The 17310-nt window shown below is 38.0% G+C and overlaps 1 protein-coding gene across 16 annotated transcripts in view; it reads right to left on the bottom strand.

The window, feature by feature from the left end:
• The window catches only part of CDC42BPB (CDC42 binding protein kinase beta), a 95118-nt gene that overhangs the window by 27508 nt on the left and 50300 nt on the right, over window positions 1-17310 (bottom strand). For all 16 annotated transcript variants that reach the window (XM_065063412.1, XM_065063411.1, XM_065063415.1 and 13 more), the window contains exons 6-17: window positions 14536-14629; window positions 11878-12078; window positions 9835-10083; window positions 8773-8852; window positions 7618-7784; window positions 7399-7518; window positions 5399-5532; window positions 3629-3871; window positions 1818-1928; window positions 1128-1372; window positions 846-951; window positions 142-266 (exon numbers count right to left, since the gene is read on the bottom strand). In XM_065063412.1, coding sequence (XP_064919484.1) covers window positions 142-266; window positions 846-951; window positions 1128-1372; window positions 1818-1928; window positions 3629-3871; window positions 5399-5532; window positions 7399-7518; window positions 7618-7784; window positions 8773-8852; window positions 9835-10083; window positions 11878-12078; window positions 14536-14629 — 1875 coding nt within the window. The remainder of the gene's footprint in view (window positions 1-141; window positions 267-845; window positions 952-1127; window positions 1373-1817; window positions 1929-3628; window positions 3872-5398; window positions 5533-7398; window positions 7519-7617; window positions 7785-8772; window positions 8853-9834; window positions 10084-11877; window positions 12079-14535; window positions 14630-17310) is intronic.

The following is a 17310-nucleotide window of genomic DNA, read 5'->3' as shown; positions in this document are numbered from 1 at the left end:
ACCAATTAACCAACAGTGAGAAGTACCATGCTGTTGTTGATCCCAGACACAGAGAAAGGGATTAGCTATACATTAAAAAAAAAAGCCAGTGAATATCTCAAAAGTTGAAAGTGGCCATCTGGATCTCCTAACAGCACGTACCACTGAATAATTTCTGCAATCTGAGCTTCCCAGTGAGCAACAGATTCCTTCTTTGCTGCTAGGTCCTGGAGCTCATCTTCCAGCTGTCTGTTCTGTGCTGTTAATTTGTCCACAAAAGAGCAGAGCTGAAACAAAAGATTAATTTCACTTGTGACTTATGTCAGTTTCAGGCTTTTTAGACATGTGTATGTCTACACATCTACAGAATCTGGACAAACAAGACCACCCTGGGCTATCTGGAAGTACTAACACAGACCAAAGAACTGGTAGGGGTTGTTTTTTTGTGGAACTGGGGACCAGCTCCTGAGCATAGAAGAACACATTGTCAGTTCAAATAAAACAATCCAAAACAAAGGAAAAGTAAGCGTAAAGGTCATCCAGAGGAATGGAGTTGAACTGTAAGCCATCAGGAAGACAGGAAGTCTTTGTAAATGCTTCCCTCTCTGTGCGGCGTTCATGAAGAGATCAGAAGGTGATGCCCTCTGAGTTGTGTGAATCAACCCCACAAAGAGCATTATTGAGATGCTGAAGTTACTATTTAGCCAGATCTGGCATTTGTATGGTGAAACGTACATTTGTTTTTTCAGATAATGCCTGAACATTCACAGATCTGTTCTGATCAATGAGCAGACTACTGCAACATCAGTAACAAAGTCAGAATTATACTTGTACATAGATATATATATATTTCACAAAATAATTACCCTCTCATTTTCTGTTGTTAGCTTTTTGTTATCTTCCAAGAGCATAGATCTTTCACGCTCATATTTCTCTTTCATTGTTCCTACTGCTTCCTCCATTTCACTGTGCCTAAGGAGAAGGACAAGAAATAGAATGACATTGTAACATTGCTGAACCTGTAGACTGGGATTTTCAAAAAGGAATAAACAGAGTTAAGGTGATGTACCACCCTTCACAGATACCTATGCAACACAACACACACAAAAAATCAATCCATACTTGAAGAATCATGCCCAAAAGCTTACCTCTCTCGCTTTGTTTTCTCTAATTTGTCCTTTAATATCATGATCTCTTTCTGCAGTGCAAGCTGGTGGCTCTCTGAATCATGTACTTCCTTTTTCACATTTTTTACTTCCAAAACGTGTGATGCTTCTCGTCGGACCAGCTCCTCTTCATAAAACAAGATTTTCTTTTCCAGCTCAGACTTAATTTTGGAAAGCTCCTGCTGATGCTCTAGTGTGGCACCTGCTGCCCGGCCTCCCTGCTTCAGCTGCAGAAGAAGAGAAACCATCAGGAAAAGACGATGATCTTTATATTTGGGGAACATTATTTAAACTTGGAATTGTCAAACTGGTGGCACTTTGGAAAAAAATTTATCTGGGCACTGTGAGATTTAAAAAGTGCCTGCCTCCACGTATTAAGCCCTGTGACTCCTCTCATTATATGACTCTAATAAGGTGTTCAAATAGGTTGCAGAGATAATAAATTTGGATCATATTGGTTTAGTATCTGCTTAGAATTCATAAACTGGGGATTTACAACATGTTAGTGTCCAATGAGATATTAAAGCTCTTCAAGAAAAAAAATCTGAACAGGTTAGTTCAGGCTTCTAGTAATCCTGTAGTTTCTAGCCTCTCGTAGGTATCAACAGTTGAGTAAGAAAAACTACTGCAGCTCCTGTGTCATGAGTAAAAAATTGCCAAAAAAAATGTAACCTTTAGAGCTTCCAGTTCATTTTCCAGTTGCTTGGAGAAGACCTCACTGTGCTCACGAAGCTTGCGTTCTTTTGATGCTTCTGCTACAACTTCTTCAAGTTGGGCTTCCAGCTGCAACAAGAGTAATTGTAAGACATTTCAACACAAGACAGTGCTATCTGTATTATTCATTTCCTTTCCTCCATAGAGAGGAGCAGCAAGGTTTTCCTTATTTCTGTTTTACATTACACCACTATAACAACTATTTCAGAATGTTATAATTGCTTTGCTTTCATTGATTCAGGCATCCATGTCACACAATATAACAATTACTATATGAATTTTTGTACTTATATGAACTATAACATGTGTATGTAGGGATGGCTGCACAGCTTTTATTAATGCTAAGAGAAGGAAATGGCACTAGGAAGTTATTGCAGCTGTGCAAGAACAAAGTCTGTCTGCCACATTTACAGGTCAGCTCCATGCCTCAGTATCTACTTAGGCAGCTTAAAACTCCCAACCTTTGAGCCAAATTATTGCAAAGTACTCCAAATATGAACACTGAACACTTTCACCTCGCAATTATAGAACAAAATAAGCTTGATCATTCATTTATTGAATTCAAAAAGCTTATCAGAAAGACACTTTAGTGGCAAGTAAAGCAACTGTTGTAATTCAAGCAGTAGTGGCACAATTTTAAAACCTGACAGGAAGAGTAAGATTTGTTTTTCTGTATTCAAATGCAACTAGCAAAGTTGTTTTTCAAAGGAACGTGTTTAGAATTGTTGGCCAAGATAATGAACTTATAGACTATGTTCTGAATAGAAGATTGATACAGCTGTTAGGAAAGGGAGAACAGAGGCATTTGTAAGAACAAAGACCGGATGATTAGAAAGCCCTGCTTGGAAATATTTAACTGAATAAGGAACAACACTTGAATGACAGCTGCACCCTGCTCTGGAGATGAGGTGACACAGCCCTGCGCATCAAATACGGTGCACAGACACCTTTGCCTTTCCCAGTTAACTACTACTTCTTATTCATGGATAAAAAATCTCAGAAACTTCATCTCTTACTACGTTTTCATTGACTACTCTTCAATCTGGTTTAAGTTTTCTAGCAACGTTTATAAGGCTCTTGAATTTCTCTTCTACACCTCACCCACAGAACACATAAAATTTGATGACTTTTCAGTGATTAAAATACTCCAGGTTAACCACAACAGCTGTTTCTTATGCCCTCTTCTGGTTATCCACTTCATCTTATGTAATTCTATAAGTTGCCTAGAATACTAATTGGAAATTAACTTGCTTAAAGATATTACAGATTTTCTCTACAATTACTAAGTAGAGAGGAATGAAACCACCTATTTAGTCTGTATCATTATTCCTCCCTCCAGCTGAAGAAAAAAATTCAGTTGAAAAAAAAAAGAAGTCAGAATACTCCAACCTTAAGACACGTAAGACATTAAGCTTTCTAGGTTACAAGCTGACTTTTGAGTCAGAGTCTACAAGAATTAAAACACAAGAACTGGGCATATAGCAAGAATAACTTCCTCCAGATTAAAATCAGCCTGAGTACAAACATTAAAAAAAAGACTTGGTTTGTTTTCTGATATATCAGTAAAACATTTAGAAACAAAATCCAAGATCTATTTTGTGATCTGTAGGCAAAGCTATACGGAAGATGTACGAGGGTAATTTCTTATACATGGTACATGGGCAAAGTGAACTATCATTAACAGTCCCAATTTTTCAATACAGTCACACATGAGATACTGGATAAGCAGCAGCTAAAACGTGTTATTGTTAGCTATTTTATCAAGCTACCTCTTTTCTGATCTTCTCCGATTTACGGATGTCCTGCCGCATTGCATCAATTTTCTGCATGCTCATTTCCACCTCTTCTTCTTTGTCGCGAAGTTGCCGGGACAGCTTCTGCTTTTGGGCCCGCAGGTCTCCCATCCTCTCGCTGAGCTCAGAGAACTCCTGCACCGCCAGCTTCCTCTGCTGGTGGGCATCCCGCAGTTCTTTGGATTGTGTCTTTAATCTCTCTGAGGCTTCTACAAGTTGCTGGTTAAAATGAAAAATACAATAATAAAAAAAAAGGCAATTGGAATTCCATATATCCTTTGCAAGAAGAAAGAAGTGGACCTACATAAGCATGACCTGAAAGCTCAACCACCTCACAGAACTTTGAAATATTATTGCTAATACTTAATTTACAGCAAATGGTGTTGGGTTTTTTTTGCTTGTTTGTTTGTTTTCTGGGTAAGCTCCAAGAGTGCCTTTACTGTTTCAGGAGTCTTTCTTATAAATCTGACTACACAAGGCCACCTCATGGCTAAATAGCTTAATTTCAGGTTACCATTATGTACCTCCACAATAGTAATCATTTTTAAAGGCATGTTTTAGCAGATAGCATATTCAGCGGAGACATCAAATACATTGCACCAGCACTGAGACACTGCAGCAAATCTTGTGAAATTCTTCAGAAAACTGAGGAAGATTCCTTACAACAAACTATGAAGCTCCAATACTTTAATTTGAAGTATAAAAGCTGCTTCCTTTACAGCAAGTAGTCAACAAAGATTAATAAGATGAAAACACAAATCGAATGTTCTACATAAAATCATTTGAGAGTAGGAAATGAAATAAGAACAAACAAGAAAAAGAGCAGAACTAGTCAACAGAATAAATGCGTACTGGCCAAAGGGCTTCTAAACAATTCTGCCGTTAGTAGGAATGTTGCGGGAGCATTCATTAACCTTCCCAAAGACACGTGTTCAAACAGGAGGAACAGATTTACCTTCTCTGCTACTTATATGCTCTGGTAAATAACCCTTACCAGAAGAGACAGAAGAGAAACTGCTAAATTCTAGTGGACAAAAACCCAAGAGATCTTGGCCCATGGGTTACTTTTGGGTCCATCCAAATGCCACGTAAACAATTTTTCCAAAACTAGCTGTCTGTATTCAGATATCAAAATATTTTTTGATATTACTGGAAGTTGTATGTAATATATGCATCCCCCTATTTACTTTACTGCAAAATATTTTGATGACTCTAACTAAGATACTGTTACATTTTAGGAAGCAAACAAAGATGTAATTTACACAGTGGTAAATAAACTCATCAATTACATAAAAGTCATCCTCAGCCTTAAGCAATAATTAACCTTTCGGTATTACAAAGAGTAAGTGGGCTCAAGCTGGAGCAGTGATGTAGCTCTATTAACTAATTATATCTCTCTATATATAAAGATATATATATTTTTTAATATATATATATATATATATATATCTGCTTTTTGGTATCTACAGGACTGATGACTAGCCATAGGTCTGTGTATATTGAAACAGCTGAGAATTGTTAAACTAAAACCATCCATCTAGTGGATAAATAAGATACCTATTGACTTGCAAAACAGAAAGCGTGCTATTTCATAAAACTACTGTATCACTAATGAAATCAACAGGTTCACTAACATCTCAGTATAGTTTTAAAAAGCAGCATTTAAACCACTAAAATTTGCAACAAAACTGTTCTGTAATTACTTTACATGACCTTTTTTAAGTGTATCTATCTTTGGATCAATACCTTGTGGAGGTCCTCCTTTTCTTGACGCAGTACTCTGCACTGTTTTTCCAGTCCTTTCAACTTGTGTATAGAGTCTTCATGTTCTTGCCGAAAAGCCACTGCATCTGCAAGCTGTCCTTCCAGTTTACTTATATCTGTAGATTAATATATATTTAAGGTAACTGGTCCCAAATTTGCAGCAATAAAGCAAGTAACATTACTCAAGCAAACTGGCATCACTTTGCTTGGAAAATCAACATTTTTCATGTTTTTACCATTTTAGACTGTTTAAGGTCATTTTGGGGCATTTACATCTCCAAATAAATTCAATTTTCTTAGTCTATTAAAGTAATCCTCCCAAAGACTATGATGACTTTAGGTGAAAAAGCCGTAGCACAGGGCTTTGCTTTGTTTTGGAGGAATGCAACCGCTAGCCCTTGAAAGCACTGAAATAAACCTGAGTTGTTCTGATTCCAGTTCTAGCAACTGGTCTCCTATTTAGTTTTCATTATATGACAAGCAAGGCTACACAGTCATAAGTGTGTCCAGCAAGATAGGAAAGGACTATTTATTTCCTACAGTAGGTAGGAACTAACAATCTGAGAAGGAAATACCATCTTGCACAAGGCGGGCTGGAGACACAACTGCCTGTATTCCTGGCAGTATGTTCTCCTGGTAGTTCTCTCTTTACTCTCTAAGAAACTTAAACAAATTTGATTTGAAATTATCACCTTTAAGTACAACAAACTAACAACCTTTATATATTTCTGCTCAGTCTTAGAGCTGGTAAGAAAATGAACTACCATTCTCCACGTGGTTTTACTTAAGACTGCCTTTAAACAAATCAATATGAAATTGCACAGGCAACAACTGCCACCCTCAAGTTCCACTGATTTCTGTGGCAGAACAGGATATTGGACCTATGTATTCAGCGATCCCAAACACTGCCGTAATGATTAAAGTATTATTCTTTTTCTCACTTCAGCGCAAACCTCTTTCCATCCTATACAAACCAACAGTGCTTCTTTTTAAACCAGACCATACTGCTAGTTTTTGTAATTAACAGGACACCATTGGCTGAAGAGCTAAATAGATCTGAACCATTTGCACAAGCAGCACCTTAATCTAGCTATTTTGACTCAAACCTAATTCCAGAATACACAAGAAGGATAATTTATTGTAGGAGAACTGAGCTGATTTTTGCAATGCATGCCCCTACAAAAAGCGTATGTTGCCAATACGCATGAAAAGAAAGTCAGCATCAGCAACTCAGCATCTGAACTCACTTATGACATACTACAGGCGCCTAAAAACCTCAGCCAAGTCATTAGGATTCAAAACTACCATTTTGTTAATCACTGATTCTCACCTAAAAATTAGATTCTAACAGGAGGTTTGTATGGATAAACTAGTATTTGTCAAGCAACAGATTTTCAGTGATATGGATGAGTCAGTCTTCTCTCAGGACAGATGCCAGTATTTGTTTTTCTGCAAAGCTCAGTGCTTCCTAATTAATGCATCATGAGACAGAAACACAAAGGGAGCTGGAGCTCAGAAATATTTAAATGCAAACTATTATTATACATTCCCCACCTATCCCCTTATGTTACTGAAGAGCAACCCATTTTCTCTTCACACTGTCTCTTACACCTGCCTCTAAGTAAAACCCCTGCAAAACAATACTCACCCCAAAAAGGAGGAGTAAGAGAACAGGATCTTCTGAGATTTTTAGGGATACAAACATCACAAAATATTTAATTCAACCCATCCACATAATTTATTGTACTCAAGACTCCCCATGCTAGCATATGCTATCAGGCCAACCAAGTGGAAGAAAAATTTAAGTGTTCATCTGGAGAAAATAAAATGCCTCTTAATATTAAATGAGACTTTAAATAACCCTTTGTTTTTTTCAGCACCTCAAGAACATTAATTTTACTTATTATTGAAACACAGTACATAATGTTACTATCAGTAGCAAAATAAATTGCATTACTCTAATTACCATGCCAGAGGCTTACCTGTTAATTTGTTCTTCAACCGTTCAATTTCTTCATTTAATTTTTTAATCTCCTTATCACGGCTTGTATTTACTGAAACACACACTGGACCCTGGAGGTTCTGCATTGTCTGTGTAGATTCTTAAAACAGGAAAAGAAAGGAAAAGGTTTACAATAAAATACATTGCAATTCTTCTGAATGAGCAGAACTAAGAATCCAAAGAAATATAAACCACTAACCTTGCAGCTTTCTGTTCAAATCCTGCTTTTCCTGCTCTAATTTCCGTATTTTCTTTTCATAGCCTTCTATTTGTGAAGTGTTCTTTAAGTCACGCTGTACATCCATATCTTTGGTTACAGTGTCAGACTGCATCGCACTCTTTAAAGTGCCTCTATCAGATAAAGAGCTGAAAACAAATACATAAGTTAGAACACTTTAATAAATATTCGCAGCAGTCTATAGCACTGACATGCTGGGATTTCAGCAAATATACACCTTAAATTTAAAAGAACAATTAGTGCAGTAATCGTTACTGGTGAGACAACTGTCAGGGTAGATAAAAGTTATTATTCCCTAGCTACTGTGTATGTGGCTGTAGAATTAAGATACCTGCATTCAGGACTTTTCTCATGCAGACGTATACTCACTTTGCAAACTGTTTAAATGATTGAAAAAGTTTATTCTCTTGTGCCAAAGGTTACTACAACCTGGCAGTGAAATAAGCAGGTAAGTGTAACTGCACTGAGAGAGCTGAGAAACAAACCCAAAAGGAGAGTTTAAAGTGTGACAAAGATGGATTTAAGTTAAGCCACATGATTCACCTGAAAAGGATGAGACGTGTGTACTGTTTCTTTCTGAAACAGTATTGCATGGGGTAACAAACCCCAAAGGGAAATTAATGGAATAACAAACAGTGCTGAAAAACCTTAAGATCAGAGACAAGTATATGTTTGAGGGATCTCTGAAGTCAGGTGGAAGCCATTTCAAACAAGTGCAAAGTGAGGCACTTTGACCATGCTCAGAACCATCTATGTTAATTTAACCTACCTGCAGGAGTTTGGAGCAATGAGCTAATCCTGGCAGACATGCAATACGGGTAAGACTTGCCCTCAGCCTCTCAATACAGGAACAGCAACTTTATACCCCATTGGAAGCAGCACATGTAGTCCCTTAAACTTCATTCATTTCAAATAGAAATATTAAAACCAAAAGCATCTCATCTTGGTAAGCATGATCAAAATATGTTCAGACACTTGGGGAAAAAAAAGGATACATGTTTATCCACAGGTATACCTACGGATATCAACCTTTCTACATGTTTACAAAAACGAGATTTTCCTAGAATTAGCTGCATTTGGGAAATAAGTTTAATGAACGACATATCCTTTGCTTACCTATCAGTCGTGTATGTAAACCCAACGAATGGTAAATGCAATCCAGAAAAGCCTGAATGAGAACTTGGTGGCAACACTTCCTGCATGAAAACAACACGCATGAAAACCCGAAAGAGAACCCACACAGAGCTGAAGACATTTGATTTAGCCTCAACAGTAAAAGAAAGACAGCTAACAGACGGGCTTCCCTCAGCGCATAACAACTGACAACTGGCAGTTGTGCTCCATTGTAGAGCCTGCCATTGTCCCTGGATGAACTTCATTTCAGATTAGGTCACATAATGTAATGACCTGAATCTAGGAGCCTCTTGAACCAGCACTTGAAAGGGCAGCATTTCAAAGCACAATGCAAACAATAAAAGAAAACTCGAAATTTCAAGCTCCTAATTAAGAGTGAGCTGGCACCAAAATGCACGCTGTTAGTTTTAGTATACTAGTTACGGTTAGATACATAATAAAAAAAACATGCCAAAAGCTCTTCATTTCCTGCAATACAAGCTGATGAACAAATTACCACAGAAGCCCTCTGCTCCTCCTGACCTGAGTTTGTAAACTACTACACAACAGAATTGGGAGGAGGGGAACACCTGTGTCCACACTCCAAAAACCAACCTCCTGGTTCCCAAGTGAGTGGAGAAGGAGCAGGGTGAGCTCTCTCCCCTGGACAGCTGGGACTGCAAGCTGCATGGAGAATATATATGTATTTCTGAAGATACTTTTTTTTTTTCCCCATTTTTGAAAGTGAATAAATCCCAATACTGGCTTCTTGTAAAGGTAAACTAAAAGAGCAACTAAGGGTTTTTTTCCCCACCTAAATATGTTTTCACTTTGACTGACAGTGTAAGAGTAGTCCATTTTAGCAAGTGCTACCATTTAGAAAAGTAGATCATGATTTCCGATAACCCAAAATGCCAAAGAGATGAAAAACTTGAATTTTTCACATTTGAAATGACTTATTTTTCATCTATTTCATTATTTATTTTGAAATAAGTTCTCAGTACTACCTTATAGTGCGGCAAGTTTGCATACTTGCATTAATAATAATTAAAAATAAAGACTCACTGGATTTCTTAATACATCATCATCTACATCAAAGTTTGAGGTGTCAGAAGGACTGCTAACTTCTGGAATGTAAGGTGCTTCTAGGTTTCGGATGTTATCCCAATTAAGTCCTTCAAAAAATGCATGAGACTTAAAATCCTCTATTCCATTCTGTCCCAGTCTACGCTCCCTACTGCAGATAAGTCGCTGAATAAGATCTTTTGCTTCTTCAGATACATCTGTAACGTGGGATGGAAACTGAAACCGTTCCTAGAAAATAAAACAAATACAGAAATTTTTAGAGAAGGAATCAATTCCATAACTTTCAACAGTAGTTTCAAAAAGAATGTGCTAAGTTACACCAATAAAACTGGAAATCCATAGTCAAACATTGTTCTAGTTCCAGCGAGCAGTGGCAGAGCACAATGCAATACATTCAGTGATAGACTTTTTGTCTGGAAATTGACTTCTAAGACAAGTAATCATTTCTCAATTTTTTAAATACAGATCTGTTTGAAACTAACTTCAATTACAGTAACTCTATTAGGAAAAGCAAATTTTTTTTTAAAAGACATAGAGGAATTTTGACACACTACAATATATTAAATATCATATAATAAAAGCAGACTCTCACTGGTATTCTTAGTCACAGATCCACTGATAGCCTGAAGATGTACTCCTTGAGAATTTATCAGTTTCAACTCTTAAAAACCCACAATGGTAGTAAATTCTTTACAAAAAGTTATATTTAATGATGTATTTTCCTAATTTATAGTTTAAATAGCTCTTTTTCCTACCAAAATATAATCTACATTTAGCAAAGATTTATAATATCACAAACGAACAGAAGATCTAAAAATTGTACTTATCACTAAACACTGTACTTATCACTAAACATCTGAAATTACTCTAGATAAAGATCAGGAAAAGTTTTCTGTATTTTAGCTTGCTAGTACTACTACTGTATATTTAAGGTTTTTTTTTCCAATAAAGGACAATAGCATATACCTATCTTTTTATAATACAACTTTTAAAGTTTAATAAAATAAAATAAGATCACTAGGGACCAGATCAGCATAACTGAAATTAAACTTTAAAACTTCAATTGAAAAACATAAAATCATATTGATTTTGTGTCCAAATGAGATTCAAATATTAATTCTGCAGGACAAAAGCTTCAAATTTCCTCCCAAGTAGCTGAAGATGCAGGTAGCCAGAGTTTCAACTGGTTACATTTGCAACCAGTTAGTTTATTGAAGAAATTTAAGCAAGAGAGAGATTATATTCATCACAGCAAGGGTGTTAGCTCTGGCGATGATTTCACGTCATATCCATCACTGCATCCCTGTGAGAGCACAGCACTGAACGCACCAGTAAACTGTGCTCATCACAACACACTCTGTGCAACAGCTTCTGGATACCTGAGTATGCACACAAACACATCCTCCTGATACAGCTCTTCAAAGGACACCATAAACTGGTTTATTGTCACTAATGTTTGAAATGCATTCGGAAGCTCCAACTCTTCTCTAGCACTTTGACCCTGGACATATCCCCAACTTCATGTTCTTCATGCAGGTCAAGTTCATGTTTTTCTACCACTTCCACTCCAGGCAACTCCCTCTGACCCCATGTACTTCATGCAGCTCATGCCTACACTGGTTGACTTGCCTGTTCCCTTTTTTGTACTGTTATCAGTGTGACAGAAATGTGCACAGCTGTGTAAATAATGCATTGGTTCATTTCTCCTGCACAGGCCAGAGGAAACTTTCAATGGGCCTAACATGAGAGTTGGTTTTCATTTTGATTTCATGATGACTGCTTAGATTTTCCAACAAGAACTACATCAGCATTTAGAGAAAAATTTCAATTTGACAAAGAATTCAATTTCTGCAGTTCAGAGAAGCAAACGTTCCTAAAACCTGAACCAACAAAATGTAAACACGATGATTCTAAACCATCATGAAAAAGCAAAGAACTACCATCACTTCAATATCTTTAAGTGGCAAGTTTCTCTGTAAACATAATCTCAGTGAATACATAAAGATTTAATACAGCTCTCACTTCATGATTCATAATCTTCCCATAGGTTTCCACTAATGATTCGGCATAAAAGGGTGTTTCGCCGTACAGCATTTCATACATGCAGACACCCAGTGACCACCAGTCACACTCAGGCCCGTATTTTCCCATTCCATCTTCCATCGCTTGCAGTATCTCAGGGGAGATGTAGTCAGGTGTACCCACTGCTACTGATGACTGTACCTTAAAAATAAAGCAAAAACAATCTTGTAAGTGTTTGGATTCTCTCAGTACCCTGCTCACTCACACATGAGTATTTCTGACAAATAGAGACACCAGGACATGATTATTGGAAGGGACTTATAAAATCACAGCAACAAAATAAGGAAAGTATTAAGAAAGTAACAACCACTGCAAAGATTAAGTTTCCGTCTACTTCTGCATAAAATCATTCGATACATTTTACCCTGAACACAGTGGGAATCCAAAATAATCACCGTTATTGTCAACGCAGAAAGACTAGAGGACAATATATTTTGCCTTTCTGTCTGTTTATACCTTAAAATTGTAATTGGCTGCCAGAAAATGAAATGAAAAATTAATAAGTAGGGAGTTCAAGTCCTATGCCAAGTTTAATTTAAAGATCACAAAACAAGGTCCTCCTGTAAGCAGTATCCTATATTTATTATGTCAGAAATTGGTTTGATGCTCACTGCACGATGTGCAACTGGATGCAATACCTGGGTAAGGTGGGGAACTGCTCTGTGCCCAAGTGTTAGGGAAGCTCTGACCACCAGGGCAGCGGCAGAGCAGCTCTAATCTCTGGGAATATGTTCTCATGTTTCACGGAGTTATAATGGCTCTTTCCAACCTGTTTTGCATTTTAGTGTGGTAAATCCTTGGCAGGCATTTTATGACTACAGGATGTCACCAACAACTGGGTTTGTGCCAAAATCGGTTGCATGTCATACCTTGGCAGGACTGGCACCCCTGGAAACAGCCTAAACTAGACAAAACAAACAAAAACATCACAGGTGATTTAGCTTTTAGGGGTGTATCCAATCTGGTGCACAAGACAGCCAATTACCATGATATTGCTGTTTCATTTGTAAAAAGCATATTAAAAAACCTGCTTACTCATTACAGAATCATAGAATCATTCAGGTTGGAAAGGACCTTTAAGATCATCGAGTCCAACCATTAACCTAACACTGCCAAGTCCACCTCTAAACCACATCCCTAAGTGCCGCATCTAAACGCCTTCTAAACCCCTCCAGGGATGGTGACTCCAGCACTTCCCTGGGCAGCCTGTTCCAATGCCTGACAACCCTTTTGACGAAGAAGCTCCCTAATGTCCAGTCTAAAACTCCTCTGGTTCAACTTAAGGCCATTTCCTCCTTTCAGGTAGTTGCAGAGAGCGATAAGGTCTCCCCTCAGCCTGCTCCAGGCTAAACAGCCCCAGCTCCCTCAGCCGCTCCTCCTTGTGCACTCAGTCCCCTCATGCAGATCACTGATAAAGATATTAAACAGAACTGGCCCCAGTACTGAGCCCTTGGGGAACACCACTTGTGACCAGTTGCCAACTGGATTTGACTCCATTCATCTGGCCATCTAGCCAGTTTTTTACCCAGGAAAGCTAATGCCTGTCCAAGCCATGAGCTGCCAGTTTCTCCAGGACAATGCTGTAGGAAATGGTGTCGAAGGCTTTACTAAACTCTGGGTACATAATATCCACAACCTTTCCCCCATCCACTAAGGGGGTCACCTTGTCATAGAAGGACATCAGGTTGGTCAAGCAGGACCTGCCTTTCATAAACCCATGTTGACCGGGCCTGTTCACATGGTTTTCTTGTATGTGCTGTGTGATGTCTCTCAGGATGTTCTGCTCCATAACATTCCCAGCACTGAGGTCAGACTGACAGAGCTTTAGTTCCCCGGATCCTCCTTCTGGCCCTTCTTCTAGATGGGCATCACATTTGCCAACCTCGGGTCAACTGGGACTTCCCCAGTTGACCAGGATTGCTGATACATGATGGAAAGTGGCTTGGTGAGCAACTCTGTCAAGTCCCTAAATACCCTTGGGTAAATCCTATCCAGTCCCACAGACCTGGGGAAAAGTCTCACCCTTTTCCCCATCCTTTATCACTATGTTTCCCACTGCATCCAATGAAGGATGGAGATTCTCTTTAGCCTTCCTTTCGTTGCTCATGTATTTATAGAAACATTTTTAACTGTCTCTTATGGCAGTAGTCAGATTAATTTCTAGATGGACTTAGTTATGTCCTCATTTTGGATGACATGCTGCAAGCCTGCCATGGCTTCTAGGTTCCTGTTCACCTGTGATTCCAATGTATAAATAATATCAAATTCCTCTCCTTTTTTAACAAAGGGTCTTTGGACAGTTCATAAAAATCTCATGAGAACTCAAATGGCCAGTAGGAGAAAAGGTGAAAGACAGAAAAACGTAGCAAAGGATAACTTTAAAAGGTAGCAGCCTTTAAAACGAGGAAATGAAGGGGTCAATTTTTTTTTTTTAAAGTACACTGAGTTATACTCTTCCCTCAATTTTTAGCATGTCAATAAGCTTACAATCTATCAACTGCCTGATGCACATTGACAATGTCTGACAGCTTTAAGAGCAGCAACTCACTTAAAAGGTCCCACTACCAATGACCCAATTAAATTTTACTTCATACATACTGTGCCATCTTCACTCATTTTCAGACAGGATCCAAAGTCTGCCAGTCGTATGTGGCCATTCATGTCCAAAAGAACATTATCAGGCTTTATGTCCCTGTTACAAGAGAAAGAGGTGAACAGGTTATATGTATAGTATTAGCTGTGCTTGCCAGGACTGACCTTGCATCAGAATAACAATTTTATGTTGGATACCCACTGATGCAAACTCTTCTTATTGCACTACTTACGACCCTTTCCTCCTGCCCAACTTAAAACTTTACCTGCAACACTGAAGCCCTAGATTACATCAGATTTTCAAGCTCATTGAAGTTGAGCTCTGAATGGCCAAATAACCAAGCAGAACAATTATAGTGAGTCACACTGACTGTAAAAGGCAGTTTAGCTCATCAACATACTTTAAAAATTACATGTATCACAATATATTTTTTTGAGACAAGAAAACTATAAGACAAAAGTCAATAATTTAATCTCATCGTTTTTGTCAAGACTTACAGCTAACTTTTAACTTCTTATCTAGGAAGCTTTTTTTACTGCTTCTCTCAATTTTGTCCAGCATTTCTGTTGGCCAGTATTTTTCATTTGCTATTCAAGACTTCCTACACGCTACTGCACAGGACATTTGCTGCTATGGATATCTAAAGACCTTTGCATCCCATGTACCTGCAGCAGTTCCTCTACACACCACTGAATTCCCCCAGCTCTGGGATCAGGGCAATACCATTTCAACATGATCTGTAACATTAGAAAGTCTTCAGTATCAAACTGTGTCCTTCCTATTCTTACGTATAAAACAATACACAGCATGCTAAGCTACTAAATGACATGGAACTGAGATTCCCATTTCATTCTAGCTCATTACTTGATATTCTTTTTGATATCAGGAAGGTAGCCAAATAGGATTTACTAAAGAGCATGTTAATTGAATCTAGTCCACCAATTAACCACATTTTATTTCACTACTTCGTACTCAAAGTCACACAAAGTACCAGTAAAAGGTCAATCATCCAGACAACTTAATATGACAGTCCTGATACATACTATGCTGTTACATACTTTTTTTTAATTAATAGTGTCAAAATATCCCAAATGGTTTTAAGAGCACCCAGTCAATATGTTGGGAAGGTTGTGAGAAAGGAAGACAGACAAGCAAGTGCAGAGAGCAAAACCAACTCGGTTATGCACCAATTTTGCAGGCTAAAAAGGAGAACATCCATGTCTTCCAAGGTAACGTATACCAGTCACCTTCCCTTTGGGCCAGCTCCCCACACGCTAGCATATCATCACACCATTTTAAAATAGTATCAGTTATCTGAGCTAGCAAAAAATATAACCAAACCAATGTGTTGATTTTTTATATCGTATTTATTCAAATAATACTATCTATTAATAATAAATAAAACCACGTGTGTTTTACTTTAAACCCACCAGTCTTATTGCACCATAAAATCCTGTATTTCTTTTAAAATGCCACTACATGTGCTGAAAAACTTAAAAATTGTACAATAGCTTCAGTTTAATTTTTAAGTAAGAGATTAGCATTACTAGGAACAAGGGAAAAAATATGCTCTAATAAACCTTGCTACATAGATGTAGAAGATGATAATGTCTGATTGTTAAGGTGCTGAATTCCACAGTTTCACATTTGAGGAGAATTAGGAGAAACCACAACAGGTTTAACAAAGGGTCCTCATATGTGCACAAATCCTGCCAATCTGATAAACTTTTCAAACACAAGATTGAATTAACACTTTTTAACCAAAGGCTAATGCTTTGAAATTAATTACTGACATCTCACTATTACTGCTGCTCATCAGCAGTATTAAGACATAACTAATCTATGCCTGTCAACATAAATTAAATGCATACTTACTTGTCACAATACAGAAAAATAAGTGCTAACCCAGAAAATTAGACAATCGCACTATGCTTTCCCAATAAACTCATGAGTAATTTTCTATTGTATAACTTATTCCATACATTTCCATTCCAGATATTGTCAACATTCCTTTACAGTCCCATAACCACAAGTCAAGCTCAGGAGGTGCAGAGGACTATTGAAGCTTGTGTACAACCATACATCAGGTTTTTTTGTTTCCTCTTTAAAGAATGCTGCTCACAGCACCATTCGAAGCAGGAGCCAATCTCGCCCAACACATCTCTGCTTTTCTGCTTCGCATGCAGATCTCGCTTGCCTAAGGTAACGCTGCTTCTGCGCAGAAAAGCTTAAAGCCTCATCCCCGAGCCCCGCCGCATCCTATCTACAGCTAACAGGTCATATAAGCCTTTAAGGGGTCCTTGAAATCCTCTCCAGAGCAATCGTGCTTCATCCTAATCCATTCCAGTTGCCGAGCAGTAATTTCTTGGGCATTCATACATCTCCTATTCAAAGCCCACATTCTGGCCTCAGAGCCATTCATTGCCACAACTGACGTTCATTCAGTCCCATGCAAAGATGTGGCTGCTCAGTTCATCAGGCCACCTTCCTCAGAAACAGACGCAATGGTGTCTCTGGTGAACTTCTCTAGGCCCACAACTTTTATAAATCCCCACATATTGTCCACATTTTCCCACTGCAGTATTACAGAGTTCATGTATCTTTTCTCTCTTTCATTTTTGAAACAGGGATCGAAGTCCAAACAGAAGAGTTCAAAGTGTTATAGTCTGAGAATTCCCTGTGTCTTTGAAATGTTAATTGTAAATAAAAATCACCTCACCTAGTGGTTTTCACCCATAAATTTCATAATAGAGACAGTAAAACTCTCCTTATTTTACAGA

The sequence above is a fragment of the Columba livia genome, chromosome 5 (assembly GCF_036013475.1).
Source record: "Columba livia isolate bColLiv1 breed racing homer chromosome 5, bColLiv1.pat.W.v2, whole genome shotgun sequence".
In the NCBI taxonomy this organism is placed as follows: Eukaryota; Metazoa; Chordata; class Aves; order Columbiformes; family Columbidae; genus Columba; species Columba livia.
This window is presented reverse-complemented; position numbering and strand designations above follow the sequence as displayed.